This window comes from Archocentrus centrarchus, chromosome 9 (assembly GCF_007364275.1).
Source record: "Archocentrus centrarchus isolate MPI-CPG fArcCen1 chromosome 9, fArcCen1, whole genome shotgun sequence".
Taxonomy (NCBI): domain Eukaryota; kingdom Metazoa; phylum Chordata; class Actinopteri; order Cichliformes; family Cichlidae; genus Archocentrus; species Archocentrus centrarchus.
Window position 1 is genome coordinate 20,630,208 of NC_044354.1, and position 23,461 is coordinate 20,653,668.

Below are 23,461 nucleotides of genomic sequence, written 5' to 3' on the forward strand. Positions count from 1 at the left end.
TAATGTCTCTCTGTACAGTTTTATTTACATGATACTATTCTGTTGTAATGCTGGATAGCAAGATTATATGTAATACATAAATATCAACACGGTTTGTTTTTTCTTTTTTTGTACAAATTTGCATATAACTAAGAATCAGAAAGGAAAAACTCAAAACGGATACATACAATTATCTTTAAATGAAAAAACAAAAACCCACACATCCTTACAGGGGAGAAACAAATCACAAACGTACATCGGTTTCAATGTGTCAGGCAGCCATGAAAACACACGTTTGCTCAGGTATGTGCACCTGCACGCACACAAATACACACACACACACGCACACACACTTTTCTACGGCGCTCTATAGCAGACACACAGAGACCAATAGCTGTTAGACAGATGAGAAGTTACATCTAATCTTGGTATCTATTATTTTTCATAAATCTAGCTCTGGCATGCTCCTGTAGTTCTGTAAACATGTGCTGATAAACTGGGTAGCTCCACAGTCAAAAGAATAAAAGGGGGGGAAACAACGAACCCACCCACACACACACACACACACACATCCACCCACACACACACTGTGCTCACATGAATGTTCTGTTAGCGCATTAAAAGAAAAAAAAAAAAAGGTTCACATACCCTAACTCCATAAATGCACTGAATACATGTGCTAACATCAGTACAATGGAAGAGAAAAAAAAGCTAATAAAACATAACAGATAATTGTCTTTCAGCAAATAAAACATTTGAAACTCTACGTTGAGTGATATTTCTGAAACACTAATGCAGATGAAGAGTGACTCATGCATTTATCCCATTCATTTATGCCCCTACAATATTGAAGTCTAAATTCACCCACCAGACCCACCAGGGAAGGGTGCCATCCTTCCTCGCAGGCCACACGTTGGCTCGCACACAGCCCTGCACTACTTGGTGGAACTCCTTCAGCGACTCATTTGTTTGTACCCCGTCTAGCATGATATCTCCAAACAGCCTCATCACAATCAAACTCAAAGTGAATACAGGCGTGCTGATTGGAGGGGGTCACCGGCGCCGACTATCATGATGATCGACTGCTCTACTGGGGTTGAAGCTGAAGATAAAGTAAATGGGAAGACGACGTAGCTTAACGCGGCAGGTGTGAGGTAGGTAAAGCTGGGAAAGAAAACACCCCCCCCCCCCCCCCCCCCCCCAAAAAAAAAAGCGTGCATGGTGGGAGTCGCTGACTGACTCCAGCGCCAGTGGAGCACAGAACAAAAGTTGAAAGGTAGAGGGGGAACACTTGTATGGACTGTTTTTGTGTAGTCTGAATGCTTTTCAGAGATCAGCCAGTGTCTGACACATGGCAGCATGTGTGAAATGGCTGTCTACGGTTTGGCACAAAAATGGCGCCTGGTATGGGTGAGAGGAGCACAGCTTATCCTGGACATTTAGCCTGGTCTGCTCTTGGTAAGACAATACATATTCTTAGAAAAACAAAAAGGACTGAACAGCGGCAAAGTCACACCACAGAAAACAGGATAAAACAAACTAATGAATTAATCAAAAAAGGGAGAAAAGTGATCATTCATGCATCTTCCTCAGACAGGATCTTGAACTTTTTTTTTTTCCTTCTTTTTTTTCCCCATTATTTTATTGAGGTTGTAATTTTGTTAATCAAGTCCGTTCCGTTCTCATTTAGCCACTCTTGCCGGTGCTCGTTTCAAAGGTTCGCACTCGTACTCCAGTCTTTGTCAATGGTGTTTCGTTGTTGCTGCCACTGCTGATCTGTCTGATTATATTCTCTGGATTTTGTCAGCCACCACCACGGGGTTCTCTTTACGGATCTTGGCAGCAGCCTCAGCCTTGTAATCATAGGGACAGTTGTGCTTGTCGGAGTACCGATGGATGCCACAGAACAGATTGCCACAGCGACAGTCGAACCCTGTAAGCACAAAGATCAAGGGTTAAAAGCTAGAACAGGAGGGTATAAGTGCACTGACAGAAATGTGTGCTGAATTGTGACCTCACCTGTAAGTCCCACTCTTTTGCGGCACATGAAGCACCTGTTCTTTTTAGGTTTGGGGGTGTCACTCTTACTTTCTTCACTGCTGGAAGAAGCTACAGGAGTAGGGCTAGAAGCAGCAGGCTGGCTTACAACTACACAGCAAGACAGACAATAGGAGGAAAAAAAATACTTTTAGTCACGCAAGCTTTAATTTGTCATTATCCCTTTAATTCATAAAGCACAAGGCTGTTTGTCACACTTCTACAGCACAATGAAACTCAGTGGCCTTGAAAATGTTGCATTGTTGTCCAAAAATAATAGTAATTAGTATTTTCCTTATCTCTAAATTGCCCCTCTTGTTTTTGGCAGCAAAGAGTACACTATTCTGAGCAAGCCTCTGGTAGGCAAGATTAAATCTGAGAGTGTCCTCTGGTGTGGAGGTATTTTTAAACAGGTTTATTTTTAGACACCCTCTCTTCCTTGAAGACTGTAAGTAAAACCAACAGTGGAGTTTTAAGGTATGCAGCGAAGCATCAAAAGCAAACTGAGGATAGAGAAGGAGCTATAAAACAGCATTTGCCTTGAGATGCCTGTATTTAGGCTGTTGGTTGAATATGTGTAAAATGCCTGTAAAGTTGCCTGTAACTACAAGGAATGTATGCATATATTACCAGGCTCTAGGGGTTCAGGTTTGTCCTCTCTCGAGATGCTCATCTCTGTCATTTGTTGAGTCACAGGAAGAGATCCTTGAACAGTTCTGCAGGTTTAAACGGGGAGGGAGGCAGATCAGTCAGCAGCTCACTCATATGGTTTCAAGAAAAGTCACAGACAAACCTCAGACAGTTGATGACAGCAGATACTGACCTAGACATGTCTGGTGAAGGGGCAGGGGAGGCATCAACCTTTGCTAGACTGGCTTCTAGTCTCTGGATGGCTGAAGCTTCTGAGGTAGGACTAGCAGTTGAGCCTGTATGATCACAATGGCAATCAATTAAAAAGTCAAATAAACACAATCAAAGTGATGTAGTGTGCATACCAAGAAATAAACTGAATAGTTGAAACTGTCTTCAGTAGTTTCCGGACTCTTTCTTTTCTAAAAGTGTATTCAAGCCAATCTCACTTCTCTTTTGTAATGTATTCTTCCTGTTTGAAAGTTCTAACAGGTTTTGCATCATGACAGAAACTTTAATGTTTGATCAGAGAAGTGCTTAAAGGAACACTCTATAACCCTGACCCTGTCTTTCATTATCCACAGTAAAAAAAAAAAGTAGAGGCTGGGAAATAGAGAGAAATAGAGCCTATAACTATAAATATACTGGTTTATCATTAATTTATTTGTTTACATCAGAACTGACGTAATTGGTCTGTTGCAATAACTCTTCCGTGAAAAGGAAGGAACGGACAAATCAAATGTGTGCGTGTCGTCGTACCCATTGGGCCGAGGGGGCTCATGCGGTCGCTGCTCTGCTGGCGTGTCAGGTGTTCCTTGTAGCATACAGAGCACATACCATTGGTTCTTGGGTTGCCATAGAAACCACAGCCTGTGGCACAAAGCATGGGCACTGGGCTCTGGTTCGTCTCTTGAGCCATTGCTAAAAGAATGAGGGAGACAGAGTGAGAATGCTTATTAGACCGACAGGCGCAGACAGAAAGCAGTTTTCTGCACCAACACATTGATGTGACACATGCATTAAAAAAACAAACAAACAAAATAAAACAAAAAAAAAAAGCTGAAATGTTTTCCTGGATGTATTTTTCCCTGTCAGTCTGGTTCCAGAGAAACTGGGTGCAGTACCAGCAGGGCTGACTGATAACACAAGTGTCATTTTATGTAAATTCAGCACATGCCTCGCTGTTTCGACTTGCCCTTTAGCCTGAATACAGTAATGAATGGGTCTCCGCAGGAAGTCAACAGAACAAACAACACTCACTGTGTTCTGTTCAACACCTTTGGCAGAAGCTCATATCTGCTCAGTCCCACAGCTTTGTTTATTGCCGTGTCACCTCTTCCCTCCTACCACCTCTTATGGTGGTTCTGAGAACAACTGATATAGCTATTCCCAACATTTATACCACCATGCCTTTTTGTGGGCTTTCATATCAGCTGTTCTTCTTCCTCATACCAAATTCAGGCTCTTACTTCCCCCATCTAATTAAAAACAAACCTCTGACTCACTCACAGTATCTTGGTCACAAAAGAACATACACATCAGGTTAAATAATAATCTGTTCTTACTAAACAGCACAAGGCTACAAGTGATAAACAAAGTAGGTCAGCAGTTTCACAGAGTGTTCCCCTCCCTACCCATGACTCTTGCCTTACAAGGCATTTCAAAACCTCCCTAGTCATTTCTCATCACACATACGCCCAGAAAACAAGCGTGCATGTGCGTAACTTGGCAAAACAAGTAGTCCTATGACGATGCTGCCTGTCTTTGTGCAACAGAGCAGGAAGCTGTGTAATGGGAGACGCTGACTTTGAGGCAATTAATCAAAAACAGCTACATGAATGGACAGACTCACAGGAAGGCCTAGATTAGACAGGTAAGAAGAACTGTGCCTGCCAGCCCTGTCCAGGCCATTTTACAATCCAGCTGATCCCGTCCTCCCCCACTTATTTATTTAAAGGTTCATCTACTTATTTTTATCAAAAAAAAAAAAAAAAAATCAACACACCATCAACTACTGACATACGCGGCAACAGTCTCATATTTCCTTTGTAAACAACCTTTGCCCTGTTCTGCTGCAACACAGCAGCTGCTTGCTTGCGTTGGTGTGAAGCTCGTCTATATTCTGGTCACGGACACAAACAGGGCAGGCGAGCTCAATGTTCCAGGAGAGGCTGGCAGTCGGTTCAGAACGTCCTGTCAGTTCATCCGAGGTGTCCTAAATAACAACCGCCATTAATTCTTGAGCTATCACCCTCCCAACCCCATCACTCCACCCCCCCTGAAGAAATTTCTCTACACCTGGATGTTATCACCAGTGTGTCAACACAGGGTCTCCTTGGAAAAACCCACAAAGACCTTTCCCATTTGTGTCACGTGTCCAACTGCTGACTGCTGAAAAATGCCAGACAGGAGTGAGCTAAAAGCTGGCAACTAATGTGCAGCTCAAAAGGATTTTTTCCCCCTTTATTCGGATCGTTAGTATTTTTCTCTTAAAGCTGTTAGACTGCTAGATGTGGATTGGAGGATTTGAGCTCTACGTCAAGCAAAAAACCGTTCCATAAAAACAAAGATACTGATTTAAATTGTGACTAAATCACATCTGACAACACAAGATATGTGTGCCCATAGTAGTTAACACATTAACTTTATAATACAAAGGAACAATGGGTCCAGCTGTTAGATAAACAGCAGGCATGGTAACCTAATATTTACCAAGGCCTCATAAGGACAGCGATAAGGTAAAGCAGACATGGTCACGCTGCATATTTGATAAGATTTAAATGTTTCATAAATAAAGGGGGATCCTCCAGAGAAACATAAAGCATATGCTGCTCATACTGAGGGTTATTACCGGTTCACCTCAATTAATACATTGCTATGACACTATTTAAGAGCAAAACATACTTGCAAATTATTCCAGACAGTGCTGGAAAACATTACTTTTCACACTGCAAATTTTAAAAATTGTAAAATACACCAGACAAGGGAATTCAGGGGGCTTTCCAGCACAGAGCAGATCATCAGTCACGACCAATGAACCCAACTTCCTTTCACAAAGGATCCAAACCCTCACTGCAATTACATGTGAGAACTGGTCTGACTAGAAACTATGCCAGTTGTTATCTATCTGTTCAGCGAAAGCTACAATAAAAACAGGAAAAGCAAAAACAAAAACGTATGGGTGATAAGCTAGAGCAAACAAAACGGGAAACTGTGCTTATTTATCACCCGCAAGCTCAGCTCATATTTCAGGCCCTGTTGGGCTTGAAAGTCCTGAGTCACACTGAAGGGCAGAGGAGAGGAAAGAAAAAAAAAGAATTGGTCTGTTACACGCTGTAAAATATGCTCTCTTTTTTTTTAAAGGACACGATGTTAAAAATAAATCATCCGAAGCTGATAGGAAGGCAACAACACTGATGGTTTTTTCTGGAAACCCACAGTCTAGACAGTGTGGTATCGGCTCCCTTTGTTTCTTCTTTCTTCCTTTGTCTGCAATCTCCCTGCTTCCTGTTTAGACATCGTTTCGTAGCTCGCCTTTATCGCTGTATTTGCACTAAAACACAGTTTTCTGCGCGATTTAAGCGAGGATACGTGAACAACCACGATTATATAACCGTACTTAAGCACTTAGAAAAAGACTCGGTGGTGCCACATAGCTCTCCACATCGAGCAAACCTCGTCTTATCCAAAGCTGCTGAAACTACTGCCAACATCGGCTAAAGCCGAACGAGGACTTGGTTTAGTATTTTAGTAAAAGCTCTGTAGTAATTTCAAAGCAAAGTCCCTCGCTATACTTGCCTATTCGGCTTATGAATTTTCTATTTCTAGTCAGGAATTAGTTGGCTTTGGTGCCCCCATCCCCCAGCTCTCGGGACAAACAGAAAAATAGGCACAGCAAGCAGCACTAGCTAGCTTTTTCCTCCTCTGAAACAGACCAAGTCACGTTCGAGGGCTTGTGATACTTCTACTCAGGAGGAGGAGATGATGGCGATGGCAACTTTAACAAGGTAAAAGTAGGTGGGAAAAAAAGCTTGTTTACCACACTCCAGCCATCACGCACACACTGCCTGACCTTTCAATCCACCGTTAAAGGTCGCCATCACCGAACCGTCACCTCTGCAAACACCCATCCTTTCGTCGTTTACCTCGTTTAAGCTTGAGCTCACTTCAAAATTAATCCATATTAATAAATAAAAATAATCCAAGACCATCACCTGCTAAAAATCGATGAAGTTTCTCGCGAGACGACGACGGGGGGAAAAAGTGGCCGTTAGTATGGGGCAACTGGAAAATGTCGATGGTTTCAGGTCCCGGTGAGGTCCTTTTCTCTTTTCTAACTTCGGTTATGCGTCGTCGTCGTCCTCAATGCCAGACAGGTTTAGACGGGTTTAAGTCTCCCTTCCTCGGCCTCCTACCTTCCTTCCTCTCTCTCTTCCTCTCCCGTTCCTTCTGTGTGGATGTTTGTTTCCCTCTTTAGTAAGAGGAGTGGCGGATGATGTCACGGGTAAAACAACGTGCCGCCATTGGCTGCCCGGGGAGCCCTCGAGCTCTGTATGCACGGCTCTGCAAGAACTGGAGGGCGGTGAAAGTCGGTCTGCGCTTGCGCCACTTCATGACTGCGTTATTACACATGTATTCGTCATCCTCCTACAAGGACAACCATATTGAGTAATCCACCTAAATGATAGGATGAATGAATAATGGTGCTGACAATGAGTGAATTAAAACAAAAAGAATGTAGGTCTGCCATTTGATTAGCGGGGAATGCCTCTTTGTAGACGATCCTACACACCTATCTGTTAGAGATGGCACTATTATTGAAACCTCGCCCCCTTCTACTACTCATAGGGCCTCTGATTATTTCTGTCAGAGGAACAACACAAGTACAGACTGTAAACATGTTTTCCAGGGGAAGAGCCAATCGCGAGGGATGGTTGATTTCACAACGTTTGGCTTACAATTGCTAATGTCCCAGGTACAGATATTCATAGTGAACTTGAAGTAGTAGTATCAATACTGTTAGTATATTCACAACCCCCCATGAGGGCCTAGTGAACCCCTAGCCCCTGATCTTCACCCTAATCCCAAATCAGAACCGTAACCATCAAACAGCTTTATTAAAATATGGACTAAGGTAGAACACATTGTAAAACCGGTCCTCACAAAGATAGCTACAAAAGAGAGTGCAAGCATGTCTCAAGCAGATTATAAGACCAATGTTAATTTCAGTAGAGAAACTGGATTGTAGCCATTGAAAGCACTTAGGGTGAGCCCTTAGTGGTGTTTCTGGGAATGTATGAAAGTTTTAGACACAAAACATTATTTTATTCTATATAAATACATAGCATTTTATACCAGAATTAGTCAAATGGTGGCATTGTTGGGAAGGTAATAGGTTATAGTATCAAGGTAAGTGTGTAAAATACCAGTTAAATGAATATACTACAAATAGGAAACATTTTTGCAGACTTTTTGGTGGCTTGTCAAGTGTTTCATTGGGTGGGAGGTCTTGAATTGGCAGTCTCGCACTCAGTGTTTCTAAAAAAAATCTTTCCTGGTGGTGAAAATATTTATAGTGAAGCCAAATTCATGATGCAAATCTTGTGGGGTCTCTTTATTTTACTTTAACCCTTTGTTTTTACATTAATAGCCACCAGAGCATACAAGCCACAGGATTTGTTTTTGTGATACAAAAACACCAAAACCAAAAAAAACCCCCCAAAAAAACAACAACCCTATGTTCTCCATTCGCTTGCAATGCGTCACACGGGCTGGGTACTTTGCTCTAAGGTCTAACAAGTCTCTACATATCCCCCACCCCCCACCCCACCTTGTCAGCATAACATCACACACATCCCCAGGCACTACGGTTCACTTTGCGCTGAAAAACCAAAACGCCGGTGAAGCTGTGTGGTCTGGTGCAAGCTTGTGTTTGGGGGCACATGCTGTCATCTCTCGGTGAGTCGATTCATGGAAACCTAGAAGGCTGCAACAGTCTGTTTGAGCCAGTTCAAACCAGAGTTATATGGAAAGTGAAAAACGGTGATAGCTAAGTGAAAGTAAAAGTGGATCCTTCTGCTGATATTCACCTGACTTTTTCAAGGGGAAGTATCTCGTTCTCCTTCTTACACACACACACACACACACACACACACACACACACACACACACACACACACACACACACACACACACACACACACACACACACACACACACACACAGACAGACAGGGGCATTGCTGCTGAAATTGGTTTCATCACATAGAAATGAACAGAGGACAGCTTGTGGTCTGACCTACTTGTCTGTTATTAGCTTCTTGTGTTCTATTCATTTAGGCATGTTTACCTATTTCCATATTTAATATTCCATATTATTATGATGCATTTATGGGCAAAACATTTTACAAGAAGAAAGAAAAAAACCCCTCAAAAGATTGAAATTCTTTGTTTATCAGATTTGGTTATTGGGAAAATTAAGAAGGCAACTGATCTCCAATCAGCAGCATTACCAAAGGAATATACTGTATGCATGACAACAAACCATTGGGAAGAGAGTTTACATTATCTTAAAACAGCATATTTGGACTAATAAGTGTTATTTTTGTACAAGTCAATATGACTTGATATCACTCTTTTCCTTTCTTTCGAGATTTTCAAAAAGAGAAGCTCTGATGCCAGTAAATTCATTTATACAGCTTACAATGCACAGACAGTGTATCAGAAAAGAGCCTTTAAAAGCCAGTCTTCCTTCTCTATTTAAAGACTCACTGAAAAAGCTACCAGTTATAGTTTAGATCACAGTTCACATATTACCACACAGACACAAAGCAGCACTTCTGGCAACTCAACAGACTGCATTTTTATGCTAATGGTCTTCTGTGTATATATACATGCGAGTAGCACTCTCCCTCTGTTGACATTAGCCCAAAAGCTTTTCATATGTGAGTGAAGAAGGGAGGGATGGAAGACTGGGTTTACACTAAGGCCTTTGTGTGTGTGTGTGTGTGTGTGTGTGTGTATGTTGTGTTAATGCAGCCCTGCAGGGAGCAGAAAAGAAGGAGCATGTGTTGAAATGTATATCTATTCAGTGTATAAAGGTTCACGGGTTTCAGTGAGAGGAGGGGGCAGCTGAGGAGAGAGTGGGAGGTGTTGAGTATCTTTACCCATCCCCCTTGCTGTTGTAGCTCAGCTTCTATATGTGTGTTTGTTGTAGGTGTATGTCACTTTCTCGTACATTACTCTGACATACACCTGAGGGGATGAGAGTAACAATGCTGCCATGGCAACAGATACCTAAAGTTTTTGGGTGTCTTTTGTTATGTGTTTTATTCTGTGTGTGTGTGTGCGTGTGTGTGTGTGTGTGTGCGTGTGTGGATTACTTATGTGAATCTGGAGCAGCCCGTCTGCAGTTACTAGGCAGATATTGGTCGACCCGACACACACACACACACACACACACACACAGCTTGCCTGTGTCTGGCGTCGGTGTGGTGAGACACTGTTGATAAAGGGGCTAGTGGTGGAAATGGCAGCTTATCCATTTACATAAGCTGTGTGTGGGGCTTGATAAGCTTTGACTACAACCATTGGTTCAAAACTTGATCCCCCACCCTGCTCTGTCTACATTCTGCTTCATGCACAGCCCCCATAAAGGGGGGACAGCACTGTATATGTTGGTGTTTGTGTGGCCTACAGTAAAAAAAGAGAAGCACTTTTCATTAACAGCATGTGCACGTGTGTGTGTGTGTATGTGTGTGTGTGTGTGTGTGTGTGTGATATGGGGCAATCGGGGACAGATTTACTGTAAATTCTTGTTGCTGTAAATGTTCAGGCACCAGGCGAAAGAGTTTGGATGTAGAAAAGACTTCCAAGAAGCAATAAGAGAGATTTGCAGACAGAAAATTAAAGAGACATGAACGGACAACAAAACAGGCTCAAATCAATGACCGTTCAGGGCTGCTGTACACCTCCTCAGAACCTCTCATGAATGTGCTTCTTGTTATTTGAGCAGAGGGAGGAGTTCCCCAAAAGTTTCCCACCACAGTCTCTATCTAAAATCCCTCCTTCTTCTCTGCTGTTCGCACACAGGCCTCACTGTACATAGGTATCTGGATAATTGTTGGATTGACATGTAGAGTGTGCACATTCTTGTGCACACATGGTTCATGTAAAAGGCCAACAGAGAGGTGTTGCATATATATTTGAAAAAAATCTGTAGCCATTTACAGTCCGCTCTGTGTGAGTTTATCCTTCACAGCTGATATACGACACTCTATGTATGACCACATGCCTGCGTGTGTGTGTGTGTGTGTGTGTGTGTGCGCAGCAGATGTCCTGTGCTCTGTTCTCTGCTCCAGACTGGCTGGTCTTTGTTGCTGCTCCCTCGTGCAGACGGGCCTAGCCACGTGCTCCTCTGACTGCAAGGGCAAGCCACGCCTCCACCGCTGTAATCTGTCAATTGCAGCAGCCAAGTCCCACCCATAAAAACACCCACAGTCTGCCAGGGTCTGCTTCCCTGTTTGATGACGCTGCTTTACTCACGCATACTTATCATGTTCCCATTTAGTCTCTCACTCACACCTACACACATCTGTTGCTGGGCCATGAACATGATGTACAAATTTGAGCAACCCACTTCTTCTATCTTTCTCCTATCTATGTAAACTATCAATTTTTCTCTTTTCCTACTTGCTTTTGTCATATTACAATGTGGAAGGCTTTTTCTAAAGCATTTATTTACATGTTGGGGCAATAGTCAAATCTCCTCTTCAGAAAGACCTAGAAACAGGGAGAAGGAATTTAGTGAGAGAGAAAAACAAGGCAGGAAAACATCTAGATGGGCAAGTAGTAAAGACCTGCTATTAATCCTGCCCAAAATTCCAACAGCAGTATATATAAAGAAGGCTGTTTTTCTGGAGTCTGTACAACTGAAAAATTAGTCTTTGCTCAAATGCAGCCAATCATCCCAGATAGTCTCTGGTGTAAACAACCGATTGAAGCTGCACATCACACAGAGTGCATTAGCAATATTTAATGCCACGTCTCTGTTTGCATTGAGTGCCTCATTTTCAGTCCCTCTGGCAAAAATGTGTTTCAAGTCTGAGTCACACCTGGATTAACCTGCACTGTCCTCTCAGAGCTCTTCTTTCTCTTTGACAAAAACAGCCAAGTTTTACCCTCAGGGCCCAAACTCCCTGCTGCTTTACATTTAGCATCAACAGCTGTGCAGCTGAGGCGATTAATGCTATACAAAGTTCATCGCTAGCTTGTTATTATCACAGAAATGCAGGCAGGCTCTCTACAGAATGTGTTTATGGATTTTTTTTTTTTTTTTTTTTTTTTTTAAAGCCTGTCATGTCTGGTAGATCTTGCAAGCAGAACTGTGATCTGAATGCGTTGTTGTGCCAAACATATTTGCTATTTCAAGATGAGCTCTATAGGTTCTCAATAGGCTCTTCTTGTTGTTGTTTTAACCCTTTATTTTATTTATCTGAGTTATTTTTCCACATACTATGTAACAGCCAGAGCTGACAGGCTGAAGAAGAGGAAAATAGAGATTTTTTTTTTTTTTACCTGTTGCAGCTGAAAAACAACTGTTTTCGGTGACATTTTCTTAATGTTGCTGATTGTTCCTCATGATAACTCCCACTTCTTCTTCTTCTTCTTCAAAAAAAGATCTTCCTTTTTGTGAACTCCTTGTATTTATTTTTGGTAAGATACAGTACAGTGCCTGTAGACCTCACTAGACATGCTTCCTCTAAGTCTATGATGCTTTTCTGGCCTCTCTGGCCTGTATTAGGGGGCAGGGAGCTTGGCTACAGACATATTCTGTTACAGAGCTGCTATTTGACTCATACAGTACATGCAGGCACTTTTAGAGGGCCCAGTAGTCTTTTATCAAATGATGAATCACTGCCTAAGCCCTGCACACTGATAGCTACAAGTGCTGTTTCAAAATGTTTTCAAAAATGCACAGATAAACTGTGCTTTGCACGCACATCGACACACTCCTTTCATTTCATGTTCAGATACCAATACATGCATTTTGCTGCAAAATTACTATTATCTGTATTTTTCCAATGAACATGTCTTTTTTTGGATTTTGTATATTATTTATAATATAATCTTTTATACGATAATGTTTCCTGTAAATAATCAAGGAGAGATTTTTTTCTCTGAAAATGTCATCTACAGTATTTCTAGGTTACCACCACAAAGTCCCTGATGCTGTTAAAAAAAAAAGAAAAGAAAAAGAAAGGTGGGCTTATTTGTACAGGCCTCTGAAGAGTTAAAGCTGTTGTTCACACATGGTAGGAAATGCATGGATGCGCAGTGGTAAGCAAAGTCATCTCATAGCAAAAAAGGTGTGGGTTACCTGGGGAAGTTGCAGAGGTGCTGAGGAGGAAGAGTGTTCCGCCAAATAAAGGGGACACATTTTTCTGTTTTTCAAGTCTTTCTTTTCATCAACCTGAAAACAGTCTTAGATGGACAAGTTTTTGACAGTTTCCATCCTGGTCTCTACTGCTTGCATTCAGGTCCTCTCAATGTCTTTTAAATCTTTTACATTTTGATTCACGATCATTCTTGGACTGGACTACATAGATATGAATGTGCTGCTTTTGACTCTGTGGATTTCAGCAGTTCAGAAGACAAAAGAAAACAACTAAAGTGGATGATCACAGAAGTCTTTCTTTAAGAAAAGCACTTTATAACATCCAAGCAAGTCGAGAACACTCTCCATGAGGTAGACGTATCATTGTGAAAGTATACAATGGAGAGACGCTTTCATGAATGGAAATAGAAAGTTGTGTGACAATAAGGTGCAAACCAAATGTTATCCTCAAGAACAGGAAGGCCAGATTAGACTTTGCCAGAAACTATCTAAAAGAGCCTGTACAGGTCTGGAAATAAATCACTGGATGGATGAAACCAAGATTAACCAGAAAGATGGGAAGAAAAAAGTATGGAGAAGGAGAAAAACGCTTACCACATCATCTATCAAATATGGTGGAGGGAGTGCTATGGCATGTTCATGTATGGCTGCCAGTGGAACTGGGTCACTTATGTTTATTGATGATGTGGCTGCTGATAGAAATAGCAGGATATGTTCTGAAGCACACAGGGCTTTACTGTCTGCTCAGATTCAGCCAGATGCTGCAAAACTGATCAGACAGTACTTCAAGGTGCAAATGGGCAATGAGCCAAATCAAACTGCAAAGCAACCCACTGCAAAGAAATATTCTTCAATGGCCATGTCAGTCACCTGATCGCAATCCAATAGAGTATGCTTGTCAGTTACTGAAGATAAAACTGCAAAGACCCACGAACAAGCAGCAGCTCATAGTAGCTGCAGTAAATGTCCGGCAGAGCAGATCAAGTGCGGAAATACAGCATTTGGTGAAGTACATGGCTTCTAGATTTCAGGCAGTCATTGACTGCAAGGGGTTTTCATCCAAGTATATAAAAAAAATTATCATATTTAACTGTGTTAATTATTCCAATTACTTTTAAGCTTCTGAAAAGGGGACAGTATTCATAAAAAATGTCTGTAATTCTTAAACAGTTGATTTTTTTAGGCCTCTCATCTTGACTTTTTTATTTTAAATCCACTGTGATGGTGAACAGAGGCAAAAGTACAAAAATGGGGCTATTATCCAAGTACTTAGAGCCTAATATACCTACTGTATATTATATATAATACTGTATATTGCTTGAGAGACTCAGGCAGTGGGTGAGTATCTGTAGAACGGCTTTCATGTCTGGCAGACAGGACTTTCTTGCTTGTGTTCATAGTCACTCCTCAGCAAATGAATCTCTGTCCTGTGCCTGAGGCTGTATGCATTCGACTTCCTTCCTTTTGTGCAAATAATGAATAATCTTAAAGGTATCACCTACTATTGTTGTGCAGAAGATCTTCAATCCTTCACCTTAGTCATGCCTCAAAATTTTAAAACTATTTATGTTAACTATATAAAACTATATAAAAAGAACATCTAAATACTGACAAAATAAGAGCTACAGTGTTCTAAAGGTGATAGAAACTCTTTGAGCTTTGACAAACATGTAAATTGTTTATTCACTCCTGTTTCTGCCAGCAGAGGAGTATTGCTAAATTCACACTCTGTACCCACCATGAACTAAATACGACTACATATGTGTTCATTTACTCCGGCCTTGATAATTGCAATACTGCTGTCACCTGATTTGGCAATGAATTGTCCAAATTCTAATGCTAAGCTTTTGACCACATCCTCCAGGAGGTCTCATGGAACACCAGTTTAGACAGGCTCCCCATTAAATTCACTATCCAGTTCAAGATGCTTTTCATTTGTTTGGGCCTTGTATGGATAAAGACCTCTGGTTACAAAGCAGCTGAACACAAATTTTGCCAGCTGTTTTGATGCCACTCTCTGCTCAAGTGGCCTTGACAACTTTCCTCACCTTGCCACTTCAGTGACTCCCTTAAAGCTGCATCTAAGTTTAGCATTAGAAACCTGATACCCTTCCTATTTTTATTTCCTTCACTAACACTCGAATTGATGCATATACACACAAACACAAACATGCACTGTGACACTCTGGGGCTTTCTGCACACGGTCATTCATCGACACACATGCAGAAAACTAGTCACGTAAAAATAAAACATAGCTTTACGAAGGCTGAGATCTGTCGCTCTCTCTCTTCCTGCTCTTGCTTTGGAATCAGTGTAGACCAACACCACCCTCTACAGGTTCATTAACCTTGAACTCATTTCTCTGCATCACCGAAGTGTTGCATTTTTATGTATTATAAATTCACCCCATTGTTTTAGTCATGTGAGTACAATATGTTTCATTTATATGTATCTTTAAAATGAAAAATTCATTATACATCAGACGTAATGGCCACATGGTTTGTTTTGCATAAGCCAGTTTATCAAATGCAAATCTTTTCACCTTCTCCCCAAATCCAGAGGGGAAACTAAGGTCTAAAAAGCAAGCAAGCAAACAAACAAACAAAATATACTGATAGCTAAAATGTAATTTAAAAAAACATTCATACTTTTGTGTAGCCAGAGAGGAGGCTCCAAACAGACTCAGTGGCTCTGAATTAGTCCAGAAACCAGACATACTGGAGTCAGACAAAAATCTGCAAACCTCTTTTATGCTCTTCAATAGCAAAACACAATTAAATTGGAAAGATCAGCTGTGACCTTTCCATTAGTTTAATATTAGTTTTTTTTTTTTTTTTTTGAACAAGAAGCTTAAAGCTGCTTAAATCCTCACTTCTAAATAAGAGCCATTATTTTATCAATAAGAGCTCAGTTATGAGGCTGATTTTATCTGTTTCAAACTATTTGGCATATACTACACTTTTAATCACTTAACATGATTTTTTAAACTTCACTTTTTCACTTCTCAGTGAATCCTAAGAGGTCAATCATCTATAATTACACAGTGAAATCTGTCAAAGAGGACTGATCTCCACTCTGGCCTGCTGCTCTCATAACCCCCCTCTGCTTTTGTCTTTCCACCTGCATAGCGACAAGTACACACTCATAAACATCCACATGCAGCCACATAAAGGAAGTCATAACTGTTTTGAATAATTGATTGATAGTGAAATTGTGTGGCTCTAGGGTTTCCAGGCTATCAATGTCCCTGTTTCGGGTCAGTGGGTGGCGAGGAAAAAGTAAACTTCTCATGCGAATTACCCATCATGTACCAGCCCCCTACAAACACACACACACACACACACACACACACACACACACACACACACACACACACACACACACACACACACACACACACACACACACACAGTTGCATTCTCATTTGAGGTGCAGAAGATGCAGAAGGAGAGAGACCAGTGAGACCACTGAAACATTGCAGCTTCACTCTTTTTTCAGCTCGCATGACGTCTGGATGTTCGAGCGACTGTTCCAGGACCAGTAGAGTAAGATGCCTCGGGACAGTCTGATCATCTCTGAGAATGACAGTAAGAACATGACCATGCTTTTACATATTTTTGTGACTTTTTGTGACAGCAGTGCATTACTTCTCTGTGGCTGGGGTGATACAGGTCAAATAGATTTATTTATTTTCCTGTAGGTAATGCAAATTTTTACTCACATGTCAATGTCTTTATTAGGGAAAAACACTGATACTGGTAAATACTGATTATTTAAATAGAACAAGAGCTTTTGGTCTCCGTGGTATTGTTGAGATAAGTGATTTGAACCCATTTTTGGACAAAATATCCATATTTATTGAGGTTTTTGTTCATCAATATAAAGTACAGTTACTTTATGTCTGCCTCTAATTAATAAAATAATTAAAATGCCAACTATTGCCCACCACAAAGATGTTTAATCACCCAGCTCTTGCCTCCTGTTCACTCTGCTGCATATTTGGGAGCTGGCCTCTTGCCCTTGGCTGTCTCCCCCATCCTTGTGGGCTTAGTCACCCCGTCTCCCTTCATTAAGCCATTGTTTGCCTCTTTTGTGCCCTTCTGCTGCACCCAGCCATAATGACCCATGTGCTGGCCACTCCGGTTACACTAAGGACACACATCAAAAGGCCGACTACATAAATATCTGTTCAGTCTGTCAGTGGTCCTCTTTGTTTTTCTCTTTATCCCCCTTTACTGCACAATAGTTCTAGGTGCACAATGAGGTAGGTTAAGCTCCACCAGTGAAAGGGCTCACTGTGGTATTGGAGATATAAAAAAATGGACTGGATTTATAAAGCAGTTATAAAGAGCTTTGCAGAGGATAAAGGTTGTAAATATGTAAAAAAAATCTGATGTTTTTTTCTTAAAAAATAATAAATGCAAAACCATGTAAAAACACAGCACAATAAAGTAAGAAAAAAGAGAAAATTTTTTCCATCATATATAAAAGGAGAAAAAAAATCATGTAGCTGCAAATGTGAATGATTTTAAAACAGCATTAAGTTAGCCAGACTGAAGTATTTTTGAGTTCAAAGATAAAGCTGAAGAAATGGCAGGAAACCCTGCCAGTCTTTTACTTAAGGATCTTTGGTGGATCATGTATGCAATATAATGACATTTCACAGTGCAGATCTGTTATGAAGTATGTATAACAGATTTGCAGTGTGAAATTTCATTATTTTGCATACATGATCAATAATGCACAATTTGTCAGCTTTATACTGGGTAATTTTAAAGTGTGCAGTGTTCTAATTATAATTATGACTCCTGTGGATTAAGTTTAAAAAGCTGTCTAAATGCTAAACTCATCTTTCTTGTGGCTCATCAAATTAAGAGCATCACTTTACAAAGCGCACTATCTGCTGCAAATATGACCCCACACAACTAAACTGCAGTCTTAGTTATGTTTTGCATTCACAAATACACTTATAATCAAGACACTTCTGCCATTCAGCAAACAGTGATATATACTCAGTGGACACTTTATTAGGTACACCCACCTAGTGCCCAGTTGAACCCCCTTTTGCCTTCAGAACTGCCTTAATTTTTCATGGCATAGATTCAACAAGGTTCCTCAGAGACTTTGGTCCATATTAACATGATAGCTTCACACAGTAGCTGCAGATTTGTCAGCTGCTTGCCCACAATGCAATTCTCCCTTTCCTCCACATCCCAAAGGTGCTCTAATGGATTGAGATCTGGTGACTGTGGAGGCCATTTGAGTACAGTGAACTTATTGTCATATTCAAGAAACCAGCTTGAGATGATTTGAGCTTTGTGACGTGGTGCTTTATCCCGCTGGAAGCAGCCAACTTCCACGCAGGCTGTGGCATTTAAACGATGCTCAGTTGGTACTAAGGGGCTCGAAGTGTGCCAGGAAAATATCCCTCACAACATTACACCACCACCACCAGCAGCCTGAATCATTGCTGCAAGGCAGGATAAATCCATGTTTTCATGCTGTTTATGCTAAATTCTGGCCCTACCGTCTGAAATGTCCCAGGAGAAATCAAGACTCATTAGAGCAGGCAATGTTTTTCCAATCTTCTACTGTTCTGATTGGTTTTGCTTTTGGTGAATCTGTGTGAAATGTAGCATTGGTTTCCTGCTCTTAGCTGACAGGAGCAGCACCTGGTCTTCTGCTGTTGTAGCCCATCTGCTTTAAGATTTTACACGCTGAGCATTCAGAGATGCTTTTCTGCGTACCTTGGTCGTAACAAGTGGTTTTTGAATTACTGTTGCCTTCTTATCAGCTTGAAGCAGTCTGGCCATTCTGTTCTGACCTCTGGCATCAGCAAGGCATTTTCATCCAGAGAACTGCTGCTCACTGCATATTTATTGAAAAAAATATTTTTATATATATTTTTTTAATTTTGTTGTCTCAACTCAAGCAAACAGAGAGGGAAAAGGAAGTTTAATGTGAAAAAATTAATAGTAAAATAGAATGAAGTTTAGTTTGCATGAGAACATCATTTTTAAGTGACTATATCACTACAGTTTATCCAATTTAAAAGTGAAGTTTAAGATAAGCTGATTATGAGGGAAATACAGTTATCATAAATAAGATGAAAAATAATGAGGTTTACTCAATTTTTCCACCTTTTAATTTAATTATTAAATTATCTCTCTCCCATAGTTGACACTGGACTGGATTTTGCAGGTAAGTGTACTTATACTTGACTAGGTGAATCCCTGAAAGGTCCGAGCCTTAAGCTCATTTTTAATGGTAAGGTAAGAATTACCTTAATTAACTTTCTGTGAACATCACAGATGCTATGTGAGTTTAAATACAGTTTTTCTTGATCATTTTGGTGCAGTTTTCACTGCAGAAAAGTCATTCTCACTACTCTTAATGCAGTTCTTAACTCAGTAATGCATTTCCCTATCCACATTAGCCTTTTTCATTGTTTTTATACACACTGCTATTGTTTCTACACATACTTCACCACTAACAACACTTCAGCACAAGATATTTATTACTGTGTTGATTCCCACTTGAATCTCACAACTTATCAAAATAGTTTATATACAACTCTAGACTGCTCACTTCCCTGAATACTGTCCAGCACTGCATTAATGTTTTCAATCAAATTTCTTCAAACTTTTTTCAAATATGTATGACAGCTGGGAAAGGCTCCCTGTGATCCTGAATTGGATAAGAGGAAGAAGATGATGGATGGATGGATGGATGGATGGATGGATGGATGGATGGATGGATGGATGGATGGATGGATGGATGGATGGATGGATGGATGGATGGATGGATGGATGGATGGACCCCTTTTTGCCTTCAGAGCTTTGTGGCACAGATTCAACAAGGTGCTGAAAATATTCCAGAGACTTTGCTAAATATTGACATGAGTGCGTCACACAGTTGCTGCAGGTTTGTCAGCTGCTCATCCAAATTTCCCTTTCAAACACATCCCAAGGATGCTCTACTGGACTGAGATCTGGTGACTGTGGAGGCCATTGGAGTATAGCGTTTTTCTAATTTTCTGTTGTCCGGTTTTGGTGAGCTGATGTGAGTTGTATCCTCAGTTTCCTGTTCTTAGTTGACAGGAATGGTCCCCAATGTGGTCTTCAGTAACTGGAGCCCATCTGCTTCAAGGTGTTGTGCTTTCAGAGATGCTCCTGTGCATACCTTGTTTCACTAACCTTTCTTCCTGATGTTCAGTTTGAACTTCAGGCTGCCTTGACCATGTTAACACACCTAAATGTTTTAAATTGCTGCCATGTGATTGGCTGATTAGATACTTTCATTAATGAGCAGATGAACAGATGTACTTAATACAGTGGTTGCTGGATGTATATATTATGGCTGTACTGGACTATACAGTAGTTGGTGCTATGTTCTGAGACTGTATATACATATATATATTTTTTGTCTGTATATAATTTCATGAGTATCATTTTGTGTGAGAACTGCATTAAGGGTGGCGAGAACGACGTTGGTGATTCGAGACCTGTGCCAAACTGGTTGAGAAAAACTGTAATATGTATATATGAACACTCAGTATAAAAATGAATAAAAATAACACCTAAATTTCCACTACAGGTGAAAAGGATGAGGACTTGTTTTTGCAAGAGGAACATAAGAGTAAAAGACACAGAATAAAAAGAAGAGATGATGACAGACAGAAAAGGAAGAGAGGAAATGAGAGGAGAAAAGCGGGAACAAGAGCAGGAGATGGGGAAGAAGTTTTATGGGGGGTAGCTGAGAAAAGAGAAAGAAGCAAGAGAAAAAGACAGAAGAATAAACAAGAAACCAGTAGAAGAGAGAAGAATGAGGAGGAAGAAGTCCAAGTGACAAGTGGCAAGGCAGCAAAGGCAAGAAAGAATATAAAAAATGAAAAAACACGCAGAATGGAAAAGAAGGAAGTTGAAGAAAATATTGAAAAGGGAAAAAAGAAATATGGAAGTGCCAAAATAGGGGAGGTTAAAGAGGATGGAGGTAAACAACTGGAAAAAGCGCAGGAAGTGAAAAAGAAAAAGCACAAGAAGGTTGAAACCAGGTAGTGTTTTATCTTACAATTTCACTATAATGTCATTCAGACAAAAAAAAAAAAGGTGCTTAAAAGTTCAATGCCTCAGTTCAGAGCTGGAGACGAGCGAAGAGGATGACGATGAAGAGGAGGACACTGAGAAGGATGAGGTGAGGCCAGAGTGTCTGTCCCCAGAGGAGCTGGAAAAGCTGAAGGAGGCGGTGGATGAGAGGAAGAAACTGATCCAAGGTCTAAGGGGAAAACCCTGGTCAATGAAAAAGAAACTTGTCACTTTGCGGTACTTTACACAAATAAGTCATTCAGAATTTTTCTGCTCTAATTCAATCAGTATTTTACTCTAATATCTGCTTTTTTATAGGGAGTCTCAGGAGTTTGTGGAAAAATATGAAGGGGCCTTGGGAAAAGGGAAAGGCAGGAAGCTCTATGCATACAAAGTCATGATGACCAAGGCAAGGACTCACTTACTCTATTTCTTTATACAATCATTAAATAACATAATGATTTATTAAAAAACTAATCGTGTCATTAGAAATGGATGAAATTCCAACGGGACTTTGAAAACTTCAAAACTGCATGCATCCCATGGGAGATGAAAATAAAGGAGATTGAAAGTAGGTGTGCTTTTATTTTATTTTTTTATATGTAGGATTCTCCTAAGATATAATTTCTCATTTTCAAAGTTACATCTTTTCTATGACTAGAAGGATAGCCTGCATCATGGTTCTATAGCAGACATGCAAATGCATTTTCTCAGATGTAGTGTTTTCTTCTGTTCCTGAGGTCATTTTGGCTCCTCAGTCGCCTCATACTTCATCTTCCTGAGGTGGATGTATGGCATCAACATGATCTTGTTTTGCCTGACCTTCGGCCTGGTTATGGTACCGGAGGTATGCTGCTTTTTTTTCATGAGCTGCATCTGAACTTTGGGTTGTACTTGTATTTGCTTTTCCCCCTCTAATTCTCCTCCTCCTCTTGCTAACAGGCATTAATGGGCCGACCATATGGCAGCATCCCAAGAAAGACGGTCCCCAGAGCTGAGGAGGCCAGCGCCATGGACTTTGCTGTTCTCTGGGACTTTGGGGTCAGTGTGAAATATTTTATTTTGCTTTGTTGCCTATTTCTAAGACCTCTGATATAATAATAATATTCTGAAATAGTCACCCCAAATAAAATTTGGTATCCACAGGGTTACGCACAGTACTCAGTCCTCTTCTATGGCTTCTACAACAACCAGCGCACCATTGGTTGGCTCAAGTTTCGTATGCCTCTGTCTTACTTCCTGGTTGGTGTGGGTACAGTGGCCTACAGCTATATGGTGGTCATTAGAACGTAAGTTTGCTAAGGCTATATACAAATAATGAATCTCTTCACTCCACAATGGTTTAGTGAATAATGCACTCATTTTGAAATTAAAGGATGGCTCGTAATGCAAATGAGTCAGGGGTCGGCGATGATAACAGCTTCAATTTCAGCTGGAAAATGTTCACAAGCTGGGACTACCTGATAGGAAATGCTGAAACAGCAGACAATAAATTTGCTTCCATCACCACCAGCTTCAAGGTTAATGCAGCTCACTGCCTGCTTTCCAATACAGTATTTGATGCAGTTCAGGTATGATACAGTGTAATACATGACACTATATCACCTTTTCTTCCACTACAGGAAGCAATCTTGGAGGAGCAAGAGAGCCACAAGGATGACAACATCCATCTGACTCGTTTCTTGCGGGTGCTGGCCAACTTCCTGGTCTTGTGCTGCCTAGCAGGAAGTGGATACCTCATCTACTTTGTAGTGCGCCGTTCTCAGAAGTTTGCCTTAGATGGACTGGAGAATCACACGTGGTGGGAAAGGAATGAGGTAGATATGAGAGAAAGAGAGAGAGAATTAATGAGACATAACATATACAAAGGGAAGTTTATGAATAATTTTGGCAGCAAGGAAGACTTGCTGAGGTTTAAATGTTTTGAAAACACACCATAATATTTAGAATTTGACCAGCAGTCCCTGTCAAAGGCCAAAATGGCAATAATGAAAAGCAGACTCAAGACCCAAAGAAGGCAGTTTTACAGTTTAACAGATTTATTGTTTTGAGGAAAACTTGCAGAGGAGTGGATGCCGGTGAGGAGAGTTCAGGGGGAATGATCAGGTTACCGGGAAGAGGAGAGTCCAGGTGAATCCATTTAGAGAGATTTCACAGACAAGTTCCAAAGGAAGTGAGTGCGGTTGCTTACTTGGAGACATGGGGGAGGATACTTAGAGAGGGGCCGCTGGTTTGCTCTGTGGCTGTAGCTGAGGTGATAGGAAGGTGGGCAGGCAGGTGAGTTTATGCTGTCAGAGTATTCCGGTGAAGGATTCCTGGAGGAATGGACCAGCTT

At 40.9% G+C, this 23,461-nt stretch overlaps 2 protein-coding genes across 6 annotated transcripts in view; one reads left to right on the forward strand and one right to left on the reverse strand.

Annotated features, from left to right (window-relative positions):
• zfand5a (zinc finger, AN1-type domain 5a) lies at positions 1–7,116 on the reverse strand. 2 transcript variants are annotated; one of them, XM_030736950.1, is made up of 6 exons: positions 6,861–7,116; positions 3,406–3,567; positions 2,840–2,942; positions 2,647–2,732; positions 1,999–2,127; positions 1–1,912 (listed from the first exon to the last, which is right to left on the reverse strand). In XM_030736950.1, the coding sequence occupies exons 2-6, from the start codon at positions 3,563–3,565 to the stop codon at positions 1,764–1,766; spliced, it is 627 nt and encodes a 208-aa protein (XP_030592810.1). In that variant the 5' UTR covers positions 3,566–3,567; positions 6,861–7,116; the 3' UTR covers positions 1–1,763. The 2 variants fall into 2 exon arrangements, with proteins under 2 accessions (XP_030592810.1, XP_030592809.1); XM_030736949.1 differs by lacking the exon at positions 6,861–7,116 and adding an exon at positions 6,719–6,847.
• Positions 6,505–23,461, forward strand: part of tmc1 (transmembrane channel-like 1) — a 24,041-nt gene continuing 7,084 nt past the window's right edge. For all 4 annotated transcript variants that reach the window (XM_030736944.1, XM_030736946.1, XM_030736945.1 and 1 more), the window contains exons 1-12: positions 6,505–6,653; positions 16,541–16,629; positions 19,220–19,243; positions 20,639–21,095; positions 21,175–21,363; positions 21,445–21,535; positions 21,616–21,697; positions 21,867–21,973; positions 22,069–22,167; positions 22,273–22,415; positions 22,502–22,646; positions 22,749–22,943. In XM_030736944.1, the coding sequence (XP_030592804.1) occupies positions 16,593–16,629; positions 19,220–19,243; positions 20,639–21,095; positions 21,175–21,363; positions 21,445–21,535; positions 21,616–21,697; positions 21,867–21,973; positions 22,069–22,167; positions 22,273–22,415; positions 22,502–22,646; positions 22,749–22,943 (1,569 nt within the window). In that variant the 5' untranslated portion in view covers positions 6,505–6,653; positions 16,541–16,592. The remainder of the gene's footprint in view (positions 6,654–16,540; positions 16,630–19,219; positions 19,244–20,638; positions 21,096–21,174; positions 21,364–21,444; positions 21,536–21,615; positions 21,698–21,866; positions 21,974–22,068; positions 22,168–22,272; positions 22,416–22,501; positions 22,647–22,748; positions 22,944–23,461) is intronic.